The 19,610-nt window shown below is 37.1% G+C and overlaps 2 protein-coding genes across 3 annotated transcripts in view; one reads left to right on the top strand and one right to left on the bottom strand.

Moving 5' to 3' along the window:
- Nucleotides 1–327: 327 nt before the first annotated feature.
- LOC126920694 (nucleic acid dioxygenase ALKBH1) lies at nucleotides 328–1,530 on the bottom strand. Its single transcript, XM_050731423.1, has 3 exons — nucleotides 1,363–1,530; nucleotides 1,046–1,302; nucleotides 328–958 (listed from the first exon to the last, which is right to left on the bottom strand). The coding sequence occupies exons 1-3, from the start codon at nucleotides 1,453–1,455 to the stop codon at nucleotides 382–384; spliced, it is 927 nt and encodes a 308-aa protein (XP_050587380.1). The 5' UTR covers nucleotides 1,456–1,530; the 3' UTR covers nucleotides 328–381.
- Nucleotides 1,531–3,152: 1,622 nt separating this feature from the next.
- LOC126920698 (activating transcription factor 3) overlaps nucleotides 3,153–19,610 on the top strand; it is a 28,559-nt gene continuing 12,101 nt past the window's right edge. For both annotated transcript variants that reach the window (XM_050731429.1, XM_050731428.1), the window contains exon 1: nucleotides 3,153–3,268. The gene's annotated coding sequence lies outside the window, so the exon portion shown is untranslated. The remainder of the gene's footprint in view (nucleotides 3,269–19,610) is intronic.

The raw sequence follows: 19,610 nt of genomic DNA, 5'->3' as shown, positions 1-19,610 counted from the left end.
ATGCTACGAATATTTTACTAAGACCATATAGGCCAATGGAATCAACCTCAAATACCTATGAAAGTAGATATGAAGCAATCAATCATATCAAAGACAAATGGATATCACATTCACAAGATTTTTTATTAAGAATGGCAACAATTGCCTGGGACTTTTTGAATATTTTAAATATGTTCCAAAGTAATCTGGTAAATCGAAACATAAAAGAAGACAATCAAAATAATGATGTTTAAATGTTAGAATCAATGTATTTTTATGGTGCAGCTTCTAGTACTGATGTGAATTGACAGCAATATAATGGGGAAGAAATAAGTATTAACTGCAATGTAATTAATATAAGTATTTTTAATAAAAATATACAAGTCAATTTTGTACAATATTTTACAACAGGGACAATTGTCCAGGTTTTAACACTTGTCTTACATTCATATTTATTCTAGCTTCAGAAATGTAAGCTTTTGCTTTGATCCAATCACTCTCATTCCATATACAGTGCTGATTATTATCATTTATTTCTACATCATCCCATGGTGCATCAATGGTTGGTAAAATTTTTGGTACACCATGGTACCTTAAACGAGACTTTCCAGACATCACTATTATATCTCCACTCCGTAGAAACATTGCATTAGCTGCATCCTCTTGCGTAAGTCCTCCAATTAAAAATATTGCAGTTTGACCAAAACTTATAGAGAATAAGGGTGCTTCCACATTAACTTCAGAATGATCTGTATGACCCGCTAAAGTCGAATTCATTCTATAATAATTAATAATTGCTGCTTCAGCCTTAAAATCTTTAAAACCTAATGTTTGTGCTAAAAATGAGGTCAACAAAGACATCTCAGTAGGCATTTTTGTCCTGGATGTTTCAGAATATAATTTTGTATCCCAGTTATGGTGGTACCCAAATGTTGCCCATCTTAATTTTGGTAATAATTCTTTACCTTTATCAGAGTTTCTGTAATTGATATGGCAAACATATTATTATTATGGTATATGGTATACTGCAAATATATTTCTTTAATATCATCATATTGTATCTTACCCAAAACATATATCCCACCAATTTTCGTCTTTGTTTAAAACATTATGAGCATCTAAGTTTAATTTATGTGGCTCTCTAGAGTACTCTTTCAAGCATTTTATAATCCAATATCGTTGTCCGTATGTCGTAAATGGATTTTTTATAAAAATAAGCCCTGGAATATTTCGAAGTTCAAAGATTTCCCAGTCCTTTACTGGTCTTAATCCCAATTCATATTCGCATCGTTCATCAAGTAACCTCTTCCTAAAATCAGTAACCTAAAAAGTATTAAGAATTTATGTACGTAAAGAATAGGGTTCTCATAATTTTTTACATACTTTGTTATAATCGGGATTATTCAAATCGATTACATCTTTTAAGTCTGGATAAGGTTTTCGACTTTTATAATATTTAAAACTATCTTTGAACATTACTTCGAATTTCGAATCATCGGCGCTGCCATGTTTGCTGGTTCGCACATGTGCCGATAGATGGCGCTGCTTTATTCGTCAATTGGATCTGTGCAATTTGAAAGTAGATTTTAACGCAGATTCCTAAGCGAGATAGTGCTAAATGCTTAGGATGTTTGAATAAGAATGTCATTTTGACCCGGTTCGCGATGGTGACAATCGAAGGTATCGGTTCCCCTATTCTAAATCACCGGATTGCAACTTTCTCTCGATGTTCACGAAAACAATGACGTTTTTACTACGACCAGCCCCAACACATCTTGTCTAACCCACAAGTAAGCAATCGAAGATGAATCTATGATGTGACATGTGACTAATTGTAAGTACCGTGCAGAAACGATCGATGAGTGGACATGTGGACAGCGCATTCTGCATTACGATTATTCGACTCGTTTAGCATAATACCATCATCGTCGTATGGGCATTAATAGCCAGATACATATCGAAAATGTCTGAGCTTCGAGCAATCTTTTTTCTTACCGTGCCCAACCCCGTCCCCTATCTGTGTACGCACACGTTAATGGACTGTGACTAATTTTAGAGTGTAATTTTCGCATAATAACACTGCCGGGAAATCTATGATTTCATAGAAGCGAAGAGAGGCACGACAGCCGACTTCAAGGCTTTTCGAAAGCTTCGTGCAAATTAATAGTGCGCACCACGTTAATAATCGTCCATTACCATCGCTCCTATTCTCCATAAATTCCACCCACTCACCTAGCCCGTTCGCGAATAATTGTTCACCTGTATCTCAAAGAATACGAGCGAACCTTGTTCCAGTTATTAAACTGGATCTTGGGTTCAACCACTTCACTGATCCTGCTGGATTACATGTCTACTTACCACGTTGACAACCATCGGTGTCACCGGTGAGACCGGGAATATCAGAATTAATTAATATTAGATATTTCAGAATAGTTAAAATAACTAATTTGTTCTTTTTTTTTTTGTAGAAATTTTATATTTACAATTTTATATTTTACAATTACAATTTTATATTTACAATATTTGGGAATCTTCTATGATAGTTTGTAAAATAAATGGGCAAAGGCTTGTATCATATTTCATTTTGTATTCTTTGGTATAAGGGGTAGTTCTAATGTTAAAGTATATAAATTAAAGAAAGTATCATATTCGAAAAATTCGTCACTTTTTATTATTATGGTAACAATATAGATTGTTATACATAAATGCAGCATAAAGCGCTTAAACATCATTATTCTTTTACGAACACGTATATTATAAAAATTCACCGGGCAGTCAACGCGTTATCAATCATTATCACACTATAATTATTTTATTTATAATATTGTCAATTATAGTTAGATTCAAAAATTGCAAGAGAGCATCTACAAAAGATTTGTATCATAGTAATAGGTGAACAATGTTGAAAGTATAAATGAAAATGAACGGAAAGAATCGACATAGGTAGAGCGGTAACACGCGAATACGAATATACCGGTGCATTAAGGGCGCGCGTATTCTCTGACAGTTTCATGTCAACAAATGTCGTGCCCGCGAGTCGCGCCCAGCCGTAAGCCAGGCCTGCACCAAGCAATCGCGGCGTATTCGCGAGATCGGCCAATCACGCACGTCTGTCACGTCATCAACGACCAATCGCGAACGCTCCTCATGACGACAGTCGCTAAATATAGCTCGTATATATCTAGGCCGGTCGCAACCGCGAATTATCCATAGTCGTGCGTCGGCAGCCGACGGAGAAGGACGGTGTGGGGCGTATCGGAACGCTGCATAGTCGTTCGCAACTGTAAAGGTAGGACCCGTACACGCACCTAAAACAAACCGTCTTCTCTGCACGTGATAAAGCTCTTTGTAGGTCGAGTCAGCTATTCTTGTAATATAATTTGAGGGCTGCAATAAGGTGTATCGAGGCTACGGTAGTAATTTCATTAGACCTCTTTTAAATTGTCAAGTATGTTCGAACCGGAGGTACAGTTTACGTTACAACGTTAGTGACATTTATTTGTCGATTTATCCGTACTAATGCGTATTTTAAAGATATCTTTTTTGATAGCTCGGGTGTTTGCGAAAAGCCGAACATATTTAAAAGATCATCGGTTGATTTCTTTATCATCGGAATTCGGAAAGAATGTTGCCATGAAACAGATGTCAAAATTATCAGTAATGTTCCAGTAATATCTTTCGAGGAATACAACGAAAATCGAGTTCGCGAGTAGCCAAGGTCGTGCGACTACCAAGTGGAGCTTTATTACGAACATGTTGCATTATTACGACAAGAGTCGAGAGAAGAATATGTTAAACGCGGTGAAACTGCATTTACGTTCTGTAAGAATATTTCTCTCAACTCTTGTACATTTTTTTCACATAGATACGTATCATAAAGAACACATAAAATCGTGAGAAAGGTCGTTGTAGTAACTTCCTTATTTTTCTTTCTTTTTCGAATTCAATTCGAACGATTGAAACATCGCGGTAACGTTCGTGCATCGTGTTTCCACGAATATGAAGTTAGCTGTGAAGTCGATTATCGTTTACAGCGTCCACGCGATACGGATCGAAAGAGGTGCTGTAAAAATTGTTCGCAACGAAAGTTTAGTATGGTCGTGGTAGTAAAACGAAAAGTATGTCGTTTCTACGATTTGTCACGATACAATGGATCCGTTTCGAGAATTTTTCGACAGACATGGGCTCATGACACCTGAGGATGCACTCGTAATAATGCATGATTAGTGTCACGGAGAACATCTGGTGTAGTGGGGAATCTTAAATATAGCAAAACAGAACATTGGCAACATTGTCACGAATCTAGTAAAGACTATATAGTATCCTCACACGGTACCAATGCTCCTGATTGCACAATACCTTGCGTCGAACTAAACATTCAAACTACATACGCTTCGTTTTTTATTCTCTTTATTTCTTTTTATCCTTTTTTTCAATACGTTTATAATGGGACATGCAACGTCGATAAGAAAGAATCTTTGAGATTTCGCGATCGTTCGAGTATCTTTCGCACGTACGCGAATGAAAGTATAATGTTTATATTGGCATGTAAAGTGGAGTTAAGTAGGATCACAAATAACCGTAATCATAAAACCTCATATTACGACGGCTTAAATGGGGAGTGCGTTTATTATGAACGACTTAGTGTTTACTGGAAATGTATGCTCATAAGGGAACATATTTCTCCGTGGAAAAACAAACTTCATGAATACCTTAATAGTTCTGTAGTCGAACTGTTCTTTTTTTTCCTTCTTTTACTCTATGAGTATTTTACAAAAAAATATGTTGTTTTTTAACGCGTTTTTATTAATTTTGGATTTTAAATTAAATGTTGAAAATGAATTTACGAGAACATCTATCGATTCTAGAATTTATGCCTTCGTAAATATCAATCATTTTTTCCTACCTTAATTGTTTACTTCTGCATTCGTATATTAAAAAATAATTACGAAACTTTTTTCACGATTCATACGTAAACAGGCTATCATTACCAATGAAAATTATTCATTATAAACAATTATTTCATAGTGTTGTTATATTTTATAAAAATATTAACAAACATATAGAAGAAGCACGAGCCACATTTCCCAGCTAATATAGATGCACAAACTATTGCACAAACAATTTGTTACATAATATTCAAATAGCACACAAAGTATATACGTTGGAATAAATATCTATCGTTATAAAATATATTTGATTGAAGTACAATGTCGTCGACGATAGCAATTATGCAAATTTAAATTTAACTAAACCACAGAAGAGGAAAAGATTAAACCGCAGAAAGGAATAATGAATGAAAAAATATATTTTGAATCGTATTTACAATCGATTCGAATCGTATCAAATGTAGAGATTCGCGTTCGCCAAGTCACGAATCTTAAATGTTTACTTTCGTTTGTAAACTTCCTTCGCGGCTGATAATCATTATACAATAATAATCTTATCTTTGCGTTCTCTATGCAAACGAGCCAATCTTCTCAAGGTGCAATCTGCTGGGCGTGTGATAATTAGCCGCAAGGTTGGACAGCGTAATAGTCGCATAACTTTTTGCACGTTGTTATGTATTTCTTCAATTTTGTTTTTACCTTCTAATATTTAATGAATATTTTCACACGAGTCGACACATTAGCAACTTGCAACGAGAGTTTGTATTTTTCTGTCTTTTTACGAGCTACGTTGAAAACCGGAAATGGTATCTTTTATCTTTTTTATCGATTTTCGAATATTATATTTCTTTCACTTTCGAGAATGATCCACCTTCCCTTTATTTTTTTCTTTCTTGAAGCAGTAATTAAATATTAGATAAAAATATTCGATAAATACTAATTAGCTAACTCTGCCACGATAAATTTTAACAAGGTTTTAGCGGTCGCCAATACGTTAGGATCTTAGAAAAAATTCAAATTTTCTATTTTAATACAAATTCAGACACCCACGTTATCTTGGGAATCATTGACTTTAGGAATCATCGAATATTAAATTAAAAGAGAAGATCCTGTTTTCTGGCCAACATTCGAAATCGAACGCCTACGTTGTTTTCGTAATCCTGAATACGAGATAGTGGACTCGTTCAAAAGATAAACAAGAAATATTCGTTAGATTAGCTAAAAAATAAACATAGAAGCTATACTTTTACAATATGCGCGCCCCTATAACATATGTCGGATCGGTGGAAGATACTTTCGGTTTTCGATCGTATTATTAGGTTGGCAACTAAGTGATTGCGGATTTTGTCAATACCGCCTAATAACAAAATCCGCAATCACTTAGTTGCCAACCCAATAGAAAGACTAATTTCAAACAGTTGATACAACAAAATCATATTACAAGGATGACGTGTTGCATTTATCAAACGTTTGGCTTCCGTCGGAATTTTAAAGTCAATATAAATCGAGCAGTTTTAATAGTTAGATATGAAAGACGACGAAATTATAGTAATATTAGTAGAGTACATATAGCTAAAAAAGAGAAATTTCCCAAGAGATATAGCCGTACATTATCTCGATATTTTTGAGTAATTATCTCTGGTCGGTCGACAAAGATTCTTCGTTTCTTCGCGGCCGTGACCTTACTGACATTTAATTCTTAGATCGTCGCCGACATCGAAACTCACCCATACAGGATCTACACGTGTGTCGGATAGCGTGCGCATTTCCATAACGCCGAAGGCCGTCAAATATTGCAACTAGACGAATACCTTTAGCTCTTCTGTTGTAGTTCGTCTGTTTATCTCGCTTTCATCGAGCATTTCTTTTTCCCCCTAATCCTGTCGGGTTTAAATATAATTTCTCTTGCACGCGCACTCGCCATTTACATCGATTTTCTCATATCTTTGATCATTGTCTGGTATTATTTTCGTTGTGGAAATCGTTCATCGAAATTCCTCTAGTCTGACTTATAGCTTCGCTTTAGAATTCTCAACTGTGGTTCTCATCTAGGGATCGCGGAAAGAAAGTTCAAATTTCATCACGTCGATCTCGTTATCGCCAAATGTTTTCTCTTTAATTAGAAGATGTATATATTTCCGACGTTTTGAAAGCATATTTTGTAAAGAGAACGTCCACTTATAGTTTGATCGTAAAATTACCAACTATCGGTCCCCGTTCAAAAGTCACGAAACAAAACTTAATCAAATTCTACGACACCGATCGTTCAGTTTCAAATCTTTTCTCTTCGTCGAAAGATATATATTTCTTTGTATCTTGTAGACCAACTGGGCCGTTTACGATCGAACTGAATTCCTTTGCTCTTTCGAGTTATCCAAATATTTCGACTAAATTCCGAGCAACTTTTCTCTCTTTTATTATCTTCGATCGAATGTTTGAAACTTTTGTCAATAAAAATAAATATCTCGAGCTATAAATTCAGGGATAAATTCAAAGTAAAAGACAGACAAAGTAGGCTGACTTTTTCTTTATTCGAAGATCACTCTGCAAGTTCGTGTACGTAGGATAGAGCGCGTCTTAATTGAATTTGCCGCGGTCAAGGGAAAACGTGTACTCGAATAAAAAGCTCTCGCACGCGGTTGATTTATCGTCGAGGGATGCGCGCGCGCGCGTTCACGCCTAGAGGCCGCGAGTCACCTTTTTACACACAGCTGATTACAAAGTCGAGAGATGATATAACTGGATTTGCAAGTTGTCACGGTGAAAGAACGAGAGAGGTTGGATGAGGGAAAAAAGGGGACCAGCGGGGGAGGCAGGCCATTATTGTTCAAGGGCGTCAATGTACCGATTGAATTTAAAATGCTAATGCGCATCGCAGAGAAATGGCAAGAGGAAGGATTTGTACGCGAAGAAAATAGCGCGCGAGCATTCTGGTCGCGAATTATTTTTTCATCTATCGAGATCGGTTAGCTGCCGCAATACGGTTTTATTAAAACTCGCTGGGAAACTAAATTGACCAACTTTAACCGCGATAAATCGTTTAGCTCAATCGTCGATGCTTAAGAGTTAAATAATTATCATACATTCAAGGTCTTGTATAATAATTTATCAGCTAATCGTCAATTAACGGTCTAGTCAATTAATCAACTAATCGACTAATGAATAAACAAGTATACAACGAATTGTCGTTTATACGTTTCCATCGTTCTAGTAATTTTAGAACCGCGCGCGGTTCTAGTAATTTTTTACAATTTTATAGATCGCCGATCTCCTTCGCAATTTTTACAGTTTAACAAATTTCATCCGTCGTCTAATTACGAAATTGTTAGGATTATCAGAAATTGTTGAAATTTCCACGAAAATGATTGCAATACCGAACTATATCGATCTTTGCTTAAAATGTTTGACATAAGAAAAGCTGTAGCACCGCCGTTTCGACGTCGACCGATCGAGTATATTCGTTCGTGCACAGAGACAGGCGCGGAGCACTCCAGATCGCTCCGCGTTCCTTCTCGGATGAATGAATACATTGTTCGATTTGTTCGATTCGTGGGTGGGTTGGTTATCGATCCCTTTTACTCTTATCGCTGGCGGATACAATATTTCGCGCGATAAAAAGATTACACATTCTTGTCGACCGTACAAAATTATCTACATGCTTCGAATCGCGCGCTTTCTTCAATAACATACGTATATTTATATACGATTTTTCCTCATATCTTTCCTCCGATATATATTTTTGCTATTTTGTAAAACGCTTTTTTATCCGGCACAGAATTTTACGATCTTTTTTTAAACGCTTATTTTACTCGCTATATCTTTATACGATATTCTCGAACAGTCTTTTTCCCGATGTATACCTTTTACGATTTCTTTGAACATTTTTTTTTATTGACATTTTTTAAGGTGTCGTCGCTGGCTGTGGAAAAACGACATCGCTTAAACGAATTCACATAGATCGAACCTAAGTTGCGCATCCTAGGAAACGCAAAAATTCCGGTTACCTATTTACCACTCTATAGGTGATATCGTTTGCAAGTATTTTTGCCATTTATACGAATATTTGCATACGCGTGTGCGATGTCTAGCCCGATGAATCGGCCATGCGATAGATAAGCGATTAACGCAGCGAGCAAAAAGAGAAGAGGCGGGAGTATATTAGTTTAATGTATCTTATCGGGATCCATTGTCGACAATGTATTGTAATTATGATACGTATTATGCATTACATAAGCGTTTCCACGCGAACAAACGATATACAGTCTGGTTTCTTTGCCGTTGGACTTTCCGATCGGATCCATTGTATTCGTCATTTTTTCAAGATGATATAGTTTATTGAATTTCGTTTTTTAACACCATGATCGAAAGTATAATTGCGCGTCGAAATACCGATACTCATTAACAGCGCGAAATAAATCAGAGGCAATGGGAGTTTCACTTGTGGAAAATTCAGCGCGTTATAATCGCGTAATATCGTAATCGGCGAAAAGATTAAAATACGGCGATTGAGTGGCACTGCAGTTAATTAAATTCGTAATAGGACGCCGAAAGGGTGAAAGTCGTAAAATCGTGGCAGTAAAAAGCGTCTTAATAATTCCGAACATAAACGTAAGTTAAAGGAATATAAACGTGGAGTAAATTGAATATTTATGTGAATTTAAAGTTATCGCTATGTTAATTGTACTGCAGAATTATTAAAGACGGCCATGAGAATAGCATGTTAATTACGATGGAAGTTCCTATTTTAAGCAGCAGTCGTTTAGGTTACGTCGATGCCATATGTTATAAAACTCAATTACAACCAAGATTATTGGTAGTAATGCTGTACAATAGAAAGGAAAATCGAGGAACTTTGTGGAAAACAGGCTCGCGTAAGACAGAATGACGCATCGAGTAAATTGTATTGAAAGCTTTAGTTCTAAATTTGTTAATAACAGTTACCTTCGAATTAACAATTGTAATATCTCTTAAAGAACTTTTCTCTTGTCGTATTCGTGAATGAAATCGAAATTTCGTAATGCTACGATCATTTGGCTAGAAAATTCTATGGTTGGAAAGAGTATTTGCGTATCATTGCGGTCGTTATGGTATTTACTGATTAATTCTACTAATTAATTAATATATTCGCAGTCTTTATAAGCGTTAAAATATTAAATATAAAATATTTAGTATAAAATACTTTGATAAACAACTGTATGGTCAACGGTATACTTAGCTAATGAAATTGTGAAATTTGCAAAAAGTGAAAGTCAGGCAGATTGACTCGAGGGAGCTTCGTATATTGTGCAACGAGCTAATATGTTCAAAGCGGGAAAAACGAACGATCACGCGAGTCGGCGGCTCTTTTAATGGGACAAATTCTACGAGGAATCGCGTTTCATCGGGGTAAGGGCAACGATGTACGATATTCTGCTCGTAATTCATCGCAAACGAGCGGCAACAAATCTGTGTCACTTTAGAGATCAAAGCGAGAAGTCGAAGTCTTACAATGCGGCCGCTTCTTCTTAAATCGTATTTGTCGGAACGAGCACCCGGAACAGTTGTAAATAACTGCGTGTAACGCGCGACAACAATTCTAAGCAGAATTACCGGCCCCGCATTTCGCACACGAATACACGTATCACATAAAGCGAGAGTAATTTATAATAGCAAAGAAACCACGATAACCCTAAAATCTTGACGTCTTTATCTCTGTGCTGCGGAGTGCCGCGTCCATGACATTTATTAATTTCGTTTTGTTCTTTCGTTTATGAAAAGGACAGGTTTACGACGACCAGTGTGTTACGTGTCAATTAGATGTTTCTTGAATAACTGCAGAGTATTGCTGCGTTTTATTGTACGTTACGTTTCGGCGGATGAACGTAGAAAGTGGTGTGTAGCAATGGAAGTTCGTAGATGCGGCAGACGCGCTTGTTGCTACGTTGTTTCATTTTCGCAGATGGGGATCGTGTTTCTTGTGATTACGAGATCGTGAATACTCGTAGAAATTCGTAAAGGGACTTGGTTATTTTCACAAAATGTCAGGACGAATTATCTTTTAAAGTTAATCTCCAGTTTGACAAGAATTTCGATATTAAGAAGATTTGTCGAAGCGCGAACATTTTGAAAACCAGTATGGATCGCGATAGAATCACGATGATAAATCGTTTTCGATAGAAGTTTGACTTTACAGAAGTGAATAATCGCCGTTACCATCGTTTTCGTTCTTCTTCGTCGCTCAACGCGGTGCCATAAAATATCGTCGACGTATGGAAGTCTGTAGGACTTCTGCCAGCGTCCATTACATAACCATCGATGGCTGAGAAGCCGAAGGAAAGAGGAGGATGGGAACACATCCTTAGGATTTCAAAGGCTGGATCGCGCACGTGCTCAGCGATCCTAAATATTCGAGTTGGCTCTGTCGCCTGAATATTTCGCAGTTCCACGAAATTTCCCTCGGATTTAGGTCTTCAAATGAACCAGCTTGCTCGAAGAAAGACGAAGATACAACGGAGTTGCTGCATTCGTCGAGATACAGGTCTCTCGTCTCTCGTTTCTCTCTCTCTCTCTCTCTCTCTTCTTTCGTAAATTTACACACCGCTGAAATCCGGTGCAAACGCGCTATTCGCTGTTTACGAGCGTCGAACGAACTGTTTTCTTCGATGCCTCGTCTCGTTTAAGTGGGTAATCGTTTCTGGGTGAAAACGAGAGACTCGTTCCAAGAAATAATCGCGTTCGAGTTCGTTGCATCCTTGTCGGCCAGCTTCTATCCGCGAGTTCTGTCCGCTTTCAAAGCGGAGATTGAAGATCGAAGCGCGTTTGATGATCCTCGTAGGTCATCGGCAACTATTTTTGGGCTAGGCTGTGGTATAGCTTGTTTTAAGTGTTTCCTGATACTGAACCGAGTAAATCGGGAATTTGTTAGCGAAGTTCAACGAGTATGATAAATATTGGTTTAGTTTGAGAAGACGTTAGTTGTTGGTTGTAGAGGAGATTTGGTTGAGAGGTAGTTGAGAAACGAGTGAGAAAAAATAACGAAGAATAACGGAGTGTTAAAGCGAATGGTATTATTCAACGTGTAGTGTACTATTATCGTTGAAGAATTATCTGACTGGAATGTTGTATCGAAAGGAAGATAACGTAAAGCAATAGAAAAACTAGTTTAAAGTGTATATGTTAAAGAATGGCAAGTGATTGAAGTAAAATATTATTAAAATAATATCTTATAATTTTATATAAAATTTATTTTATTTATCTTAGAAAATTGGAATAAAATATTTAACAAGATGGTAATCGATATTTTGTCTATTACTAAACTTACGTAGGTGGTATTCTTTTCAAAAGAGATCTATAAATGCACCTACATTGGAATTCGAAGTGTCCATCGAATCTCTCAATGCCAACGAATATCTCTCAATCTGCCATTAAATGTCTGCGCATAGAAGAGGCTTGTTAATCTTTAGTCTGTGAACTTTTAACCATTGCTCGGTATCTATTCACTGTAGTCATCGACGGTAACTTTCCTCGCAATTAGCTTTATCTTAAAGTCGATCACCGACTCGTTCACTGCGACCAGAGAGTCAAACCACGACCTGGAATCCCGCGTCCCTCGCGAATACTATTCTAAGAACGATTTTACGAATAATTTCCTCGTTGTTTCGTTAAAAATGGTTAAAAGGCTGCGCGTGACGTTTTTCATTTTTTCGGAAACATCGCGGCTTCGTACACCTGAGCACTTTCAATATCTCAGATTACGAAATAACGTGTTCGACTGTTATGACACAACGGGAAAATCTCGTCGCGACGAATCGTCAAACAAACGCTGCGAGAGAATGCTGCTGCTGTGATTCGTGCGAATCATCGACGAGAATCGTTGAAAACTTGACATTTTTGCGAATAATTCAACGAATTTCCGAAAGAAAGCTAAAAAGATAATTTCCGTTACTCGCGCGAACGTATAGAAGAATTTTCTTCCGCGGAGGAAATTTACGTTGAAATTTTTCAAACGAACATTAAGAGAGAATCTTTGTCTTTTCCATTTATACGAATGCAGGCAAGAATTGTCTCTTTAACGCGTTTGAACGTACGTTGAAAACTCGTAGTCGTTAGGAGAGATTCAAAGAATCGTTTCTCTCCCAAATTTAGAACCATTTTTGCAATTTCGAGTTTGTAGCTTCTTAGAAGTTCTTTGTGAGCAGGTTCGACTCGTTCTTAAGATACAAATTTGCGCCCGTATGTCGAGAACGATTCTCCGAGAAGGGAGAACAGCATGCGGGTTCGAGAGGCATCAATCTCCATTAATTGTTCCTTACCCAACTGTTTCTTCGAAAGATCAGACAACGTGTGGCGATCGTTTAGAAAGGGAATCATGGTCTTCGAAAATTCCACCGTTGCTTTCGAAGCAGGAAAATCCACGAATGACACATTTATTTGTTGCTTTAGGTGCACTACGTGCTCACTTTGTTCCGTGCAAATTATGATGTAACATTAGCGTCTTGCAATTCTCGATAGAACTTTTTCTAGGGAACACGATCAAGGTTACATTCTCGACACTGAAGCGGCATTCTTTGTATCATCATTTTTCTATAAATTCGAAGTTTTCTATATGAGTTGAATTATAGGCGAAAGGATTTATCGAGTGTTCAACGTTTAGCATTTTAACGATAGAACGTATTTTAGACAATGCGTTTGTTACGATATTTGTCTTTTATTGGGCTAAAGGAATTTTTCGAACGTTTGGAAACATTTCAAATTCTTGAAAAACTTTTTCATCAAACTACCTTAGTAGCCAGATGCGAAACTACAGTAGTTACGATAAATCACATAAACTCTGTATATTTATTCAAAAACAATCAAGCGGAGACTAAAGCATTCTAATAATTTCTACCGTAATTTCGTTCCTTTTCGTCTCCACAGAATTTTTCAAGTAGTATCAAGGAATTCTATGGAAAAAATTATTCACGAAAGTAGAAGACCAGAATCAAATCTCTTGAAATAACTTTTGGAAATGTCACGAAGAAATTTAGATTTAATTATCAGGAATTTTTTTCGTTATTCTATTCCCTCTCTCTCTTTCTCTCTCTCTCTCTCGTAACGAAGTCTAATAAATTCCATTCGAAAAGAATTGCCCAAAAAAGTGAAAGATTATTTAATACGAAATAATAATCTGTTAAGAGCCTCGAATTCTACTTGTATTTCCTTAAATCGAATTTTCTATTGAATAGCATATCGAAGAAGTTATTTCTCAATTCAGTTGATTTATCTCTATCGAACAAAGTAATAAACCAATCGGTATAATAGTGACAAACGTGCGTGCACGCAGTACAGAAGCACGAAACGTAAATTCGTTTCGGCTCCTCTTTCCTCCTCGCGACGCGATCATAGACAAAGCGCGCGCAAACCGGCAGCGTATGTAAATTATATGGCCAGGCAACGAGCGTGTGGTCGCATTACGGTCGGACAGGAAGCATAAATTTCGTTACGAACGCCAAACATAGTGTGCGAGAAGAGCGTGCGTAGGAAACGCCAGGACCGTTCGGCGTTTTCAGCAATCAACTCGTTCGATTCGTCGAATCGTTTGAAACGTTCGGTTACATACGATCGACGATCGCTTTCGTAACTCAATTCAAGCTTTGGTGGTGGTTGGATTAGCTGCTTGAATCACGTTCAAGCTGAAGTACTATAATTTATGCGTATTTTACTTCTTTGCAGTCGAATTTCTTATATGGAAAAATTTTGTTCTTTGTTTAATCGAGGATCTTTCCGAAGGAAAGCCTCTGTGGTAAATAGTAGCTTTCCCTGTGAACAATGCAATTTTTTTGACAGCCAAACTTGCGAATATCAAAGTTTCGTATAATAAAAATATTGGGTTGGTAACTAAGTGATTGCGGATTTTGTCATTAGGCGGTATTTAAAAAATCCGCAATCACTTAGTTGCCAACTCGATAGAAGACTTACACGTTTATGCATAAACATTCGCAATTTATTATTATTACTCGTAGTTGGTAAAATTGAAAAGTTAAGCAAATGATACTAGATATTAGGAGAAGAAATATGACAAACGTATACATTCGGCTGTCCCAAAAATTTCTTTCCTTTTATGACGAAATAATAGATGCACAACATCTTTTGTCTTATTTTCCAATAGAACAAAATGGAACATACGTAATGCAATAAAATAATATAAAACAGAAAATACTGTGCGTGTATTATTTCCTAATATATTTGTGTGAAATATGCTTTCTTTCCTTTTTTTTATTTGGTGGACTATTTACAATCAATTCTCATTGAGAATTATAAGTAAATTCTCAATCATCGTCCGCAATTTTGTAATCTGCTGCAGAAAAATATTTTGTATAAAATAGAGCCATAAGTTTCTTTATGCATTATCGTATTTTTGCCTTCTTAGGTGTCCTCTGTATCTCGTGTTTTGCTCTTTTTCGTTTAATTATATAGAATATTGGCGGACGTGAATCGTACGATTTCACCGGCGATTAATCGTAATAAGAAGGAACGTTTTAATTTACAAGGTTGTTTTCTATACGAAACACGATTCTCGCTCTTATCACGGAAAAGGAAAGCACGCTATCGTGACGGATAAAGTGATTTATACTGCCATGCTCGAAAGATTAAATCGCCCTCTGAACGTTCGACCACAAGGCTGCGAATCGATAAAAATAAAGAAAGTGGAATACGTTTCTCTGAATCCTCGACTATTCGTAGAAACAAAGAGTCTAATTTCTTTCTTTATCTTCCCCTTAATTAAAACAATGTTAAGACAGATTTAATTGCCTGGTCACTTAGCATATTTAGCTACACTTAACGTGCAGACTTCGCTAACTTTTCAACATTTGCATATCTCCGGCATGGATTGACGATGAAATGAAACTTTATGCAAAACCCTGCTGTTCTTTTCAATGTATACGGAAGCATTTCATGCTGTATCACGAATCCCATGTTGTTAGAAACGAAATGGTAATTCATTAAGACAGCCTTGTTATTATAACAACATTATAACAACATTAAAGTTACGTAGATGCGATGCTACTAAAACATGCAAATGAAATAATCTATATATCGTTTAAGCCGATTAAGTATAACACTCAGAGTGGGAAAAGAACTGGTACAAAATTATACAATTGATAAATTTCCTCTTTGCAATAAATAATAATAATAAAATTGAATTATACTGTCAAGTTTAATGGAATCTATATCTGTATCCTGATCATAATGTTGAGAGGCGATAACGTTCGAATTATTCAATAACGTAAAGTAATCGAAAAATAATTGCAAGTGGAATGTTACCTTGATGCAACCTGTAATGGAGGTTGAGACTATTTCCTGAGGAAGGTCTGCTCGTGGATCGATAAACAGCTTGTAAAAGTAAAACTATAGTCTAGCTTCGTGAGTAACTCATCGTGCCTCCTGGTAAAGTAATTTGCCGTAATTAAAGTCGTATAATTGGGACAGATAGCGTCGTAATATTCCCCTGTCCCTTCGTACACTGTGTTCCTTGTCGGAATCTGCTTTCTCTCTGTCTGTAACGCTAATTTCAGACCTTTTTTTTTCGAACCAGCTCGTTTCGATCTTGATCACCCTCCTTCGATGTTCCGTTTAATTACGGGCTTAATTGTGCGACAGCCAAGCCGTGCCGAAAGGTAAAACGAATCCGCAACGATTTTTCTTTCCGTTCGTCGATATATTACCAGAGGAAATTGAATTTTTTTTCCCTCTCCTTCTTTTTCTGTTATAGCGAAGCGGAAAAAGGATCTCGCGAGATCTTTTTATTCGATTTAACAAGAGACAGGGGACTGATATTTGATTCGATATTACAGAGAATTGTTTGAGATTTTAAGTTTGTTCTTATCGAATTTAACTAATTCGAGAAGACTTTCGTTAAGAAAATTTCTATCTTTATTTGCAAAATACAAATATAGAGACGGAGAAAGTGAAAAATCGCTCGACACCGTTGACACAACTAGAATTCTAGGTTTTCATTGTCAACACCTAATACCGCGAAAGGCACGTGTATCAAATGACAAAATTATCAAACAAAAACATATTTTGTATCCCAGTAGTCTCACGTTTCTTTACTCTCCGTTCAAAATAAACCTGATACGCGGATATATGATTTTACAATTTTTTTGGAATCTTTAGAATCTTGACAAAAAGAGGCGCGTGATTATAATGTTTCATGTATCTAACCTTGGAATTTTTAAGATGTTTATTCCGAAGCCTTCGGTGATGTTCGAGCGAAAGAAGTTGGTAAGAAGCAAGTTGGTCGGCCACGAAATTCGTGCCTTTAGAAAGTGATCGTGAGCAACAGTTTGACAAGCGCACAAAGTGCTCGGAGGCATTGACTTTTCGAACTCTTTTCTCTCGCGGCGACCTCTCACCTTCGCAACTAGTTGAAATCGCTTGGCCAACGTGTATTGTTCCATCCAACAGGTTCGTGCTTTATCGTCGTTTCTCCTCGTGCATTTTTTTTTTACGACGGCCTTGCCTCGAATTTCACTATTCTTTCTATTTCTCGTGAGGTCCGTTAACTCGAAGCCTGGCTGAATGTTTATGAAAATGAGACTCGTAAACCGGTGGAAATTGCCGCTGAACAGAATTTAGACGTTGAAACGTCCATCTCGAGATAGCTATCTCGAGATCATTCTATTACAGCGATAAATTCGAGTATATAATCCTTTGCTACTTGAATTTTGTTCACTTACAAGATGTGATAATTATAATTTATAATAATAATAATCGACGCGGGTGTTTCAGTTTAACCCGTATTTATATGTCTATTATACACTGCCAGGTAGATGATCGCAGGATAATTCTTCTACTTATTCCGCGATTCTTAATAACATCGTCTGTATTTGTCTAATTATTCTTTTGCTCGCGTGGCTGAAATAATAAACAGCGATACAAAGTTGTTGTAACAAGATGTAGCTGTATTCGAGAATCTGTTGAAAGAACCTCTTGGAACGTTAGGTTGGCAAGCGATACTTTGATGATTGGATTAATTGGGCGTGGAAAATTGGAAGTATTACAGTGGCATTCCTAATTCCCTTGATTCTGATTTATACCTGCTGCAATATCTTCTATTAATCGCAAATACCGCTAATAAAATAGTATCTTTTTACGTTTTCATCGATGTTATCGTTAGTTTAAGAAAATATCGTAAGTTCAAAGAAGATCGATCGTACTGTCCGTTTTTGTCAACTTTCAGCCTTTTTATCAGAATAAAATTTTTTATCGTTTATAACGTGCACGTGGATGCACGTACGATATTGTGCAGTTATGCCGTGCAATTTCGAGAAGAATTTTCTAAAATACAGTGGTCTTCTATGTATAAGCTCTCTCAGAGCTTAGCAATGAAAAGCCTGATTTACCAAGACGCTGTTAGGTTTATTATTATAGCAGATGATTCCATCAAAAACAGACTCGAATCTTGTCTGTTGCACGTCACACTGTCTCCTGTTAATGGAACTTCCAAACATTTCGATCTTCTGCTTACTTATTCTCACAGTCTTTCAACGTATCGCGGACTCTTGGACTCTCATACTCTCCAAATCGAGATATTCACAATTACAAATTTTTACACTCGCAAGATCACAGATCCCAAGGTTTTTAGGTTCTACGTTGCCCGGGTCGTAGGCTGAAATTTTTAAATATCCAAGTAGCCGGTGTCGCGCGTTTTCCAACCCTTTGATTCTCGAGCTCACGCGTTTCTACGCTGCCGAACATCCAAATTTGTCCAATTCTCACGTTCTTCTGCTCTCGCAACCCTTCGTTTCAATCTTTTTCTCTCTCCCGACGTCTTTTTTCCTGGCTGTTTGGAGGCTGGTTTCCACGGTTCCAGGGAATCGAGTCGCTCGTAAAGTCGTGGACTGGTCGCATGTTTCGTAGGAGTTTCATGGGATTTCGATGGATGGAAGGGGTCGTCCCGATGGTCGTCTGTTCTGTCTATTGGCGGTCGAACGCGTATGTTGCAGAAACGACAGCCGTAGGAATTAGGCTGCCCACGCTTATGTCGACGACCGTACCGAAAAAGCACGATAAAAGCTTTCTGGCCAGATGGGCACCGGTTGCGCAAGCTCTCTCGCTCTCTCGTTAGAGACAGATTTCTCAACATCTCTTTCCTCGTCCCGTTCATCTACATACACGAGATCTTCCTTTACCGAGACTTTCGACAAGCCACCGTAAGACTTCTTTCGTGTTATCGTTACATCGTGTGCTGGGAATGGTGGAACGCAGAATAATTACGTAATATTGCAAAACGCACTTGGGCGATCGGTATTTATTTAAACACCAAGGATATTTGCACTCCATTTTGGCTTCTTTTTGAAGCAAGTTTATCGTAAGTTTAAGACCGAAGGAAATATTTCGTGCCACGTTAGGACGTAAAGAGAAACTTTTTTAATTTTTTTTTTTTTTATTTATTTCTTAATATTCATAATTTGTCTATTTTGGACATTAGGTCGAATTTTTTAGCAGTTATATCATCATGTAGGTGGCTACCCCCAACGGGGTATAATCTTTTTTAATTGTATATTTTTTTGAAAAGATCTTTTATACTTGTCGTTTTCTTCTTATTAACGCTGCAACTATTTTCACGTATATTACGAGCGAAAATACAAAACGATCTCGAATTCATCGTAATTAGTAGATTCTTTATTCGTCGTTCGAATTTCTTTCCCGTCGAAGTTAAAAGGCTCGGAACTTGGCGCGTGGAAGTTTCGTCACGCGCGACGGGATTTAGGGTGAGAA

The sequence above is a fragment of the Bombus affinis genome, chromosome 9, assembly GCF_024516045.1.
Source record: "Bombus affinis isolate iyBomAffi1 chromosome 9, iyBomAffi1.2, whole genome shotgun sequence".
Classification (NCBI taxonomy): Eukaryota; Metazoa; Arthropoda; class Insecta; order Hymenoptera; family Apidae; genus Bombus; species Bombus affinis.
The sequence above is the reverse complement of the archived record's forward strand: the minus strand, read 5'-3'. Positions and strand labels throughout refer to the sequence as shown.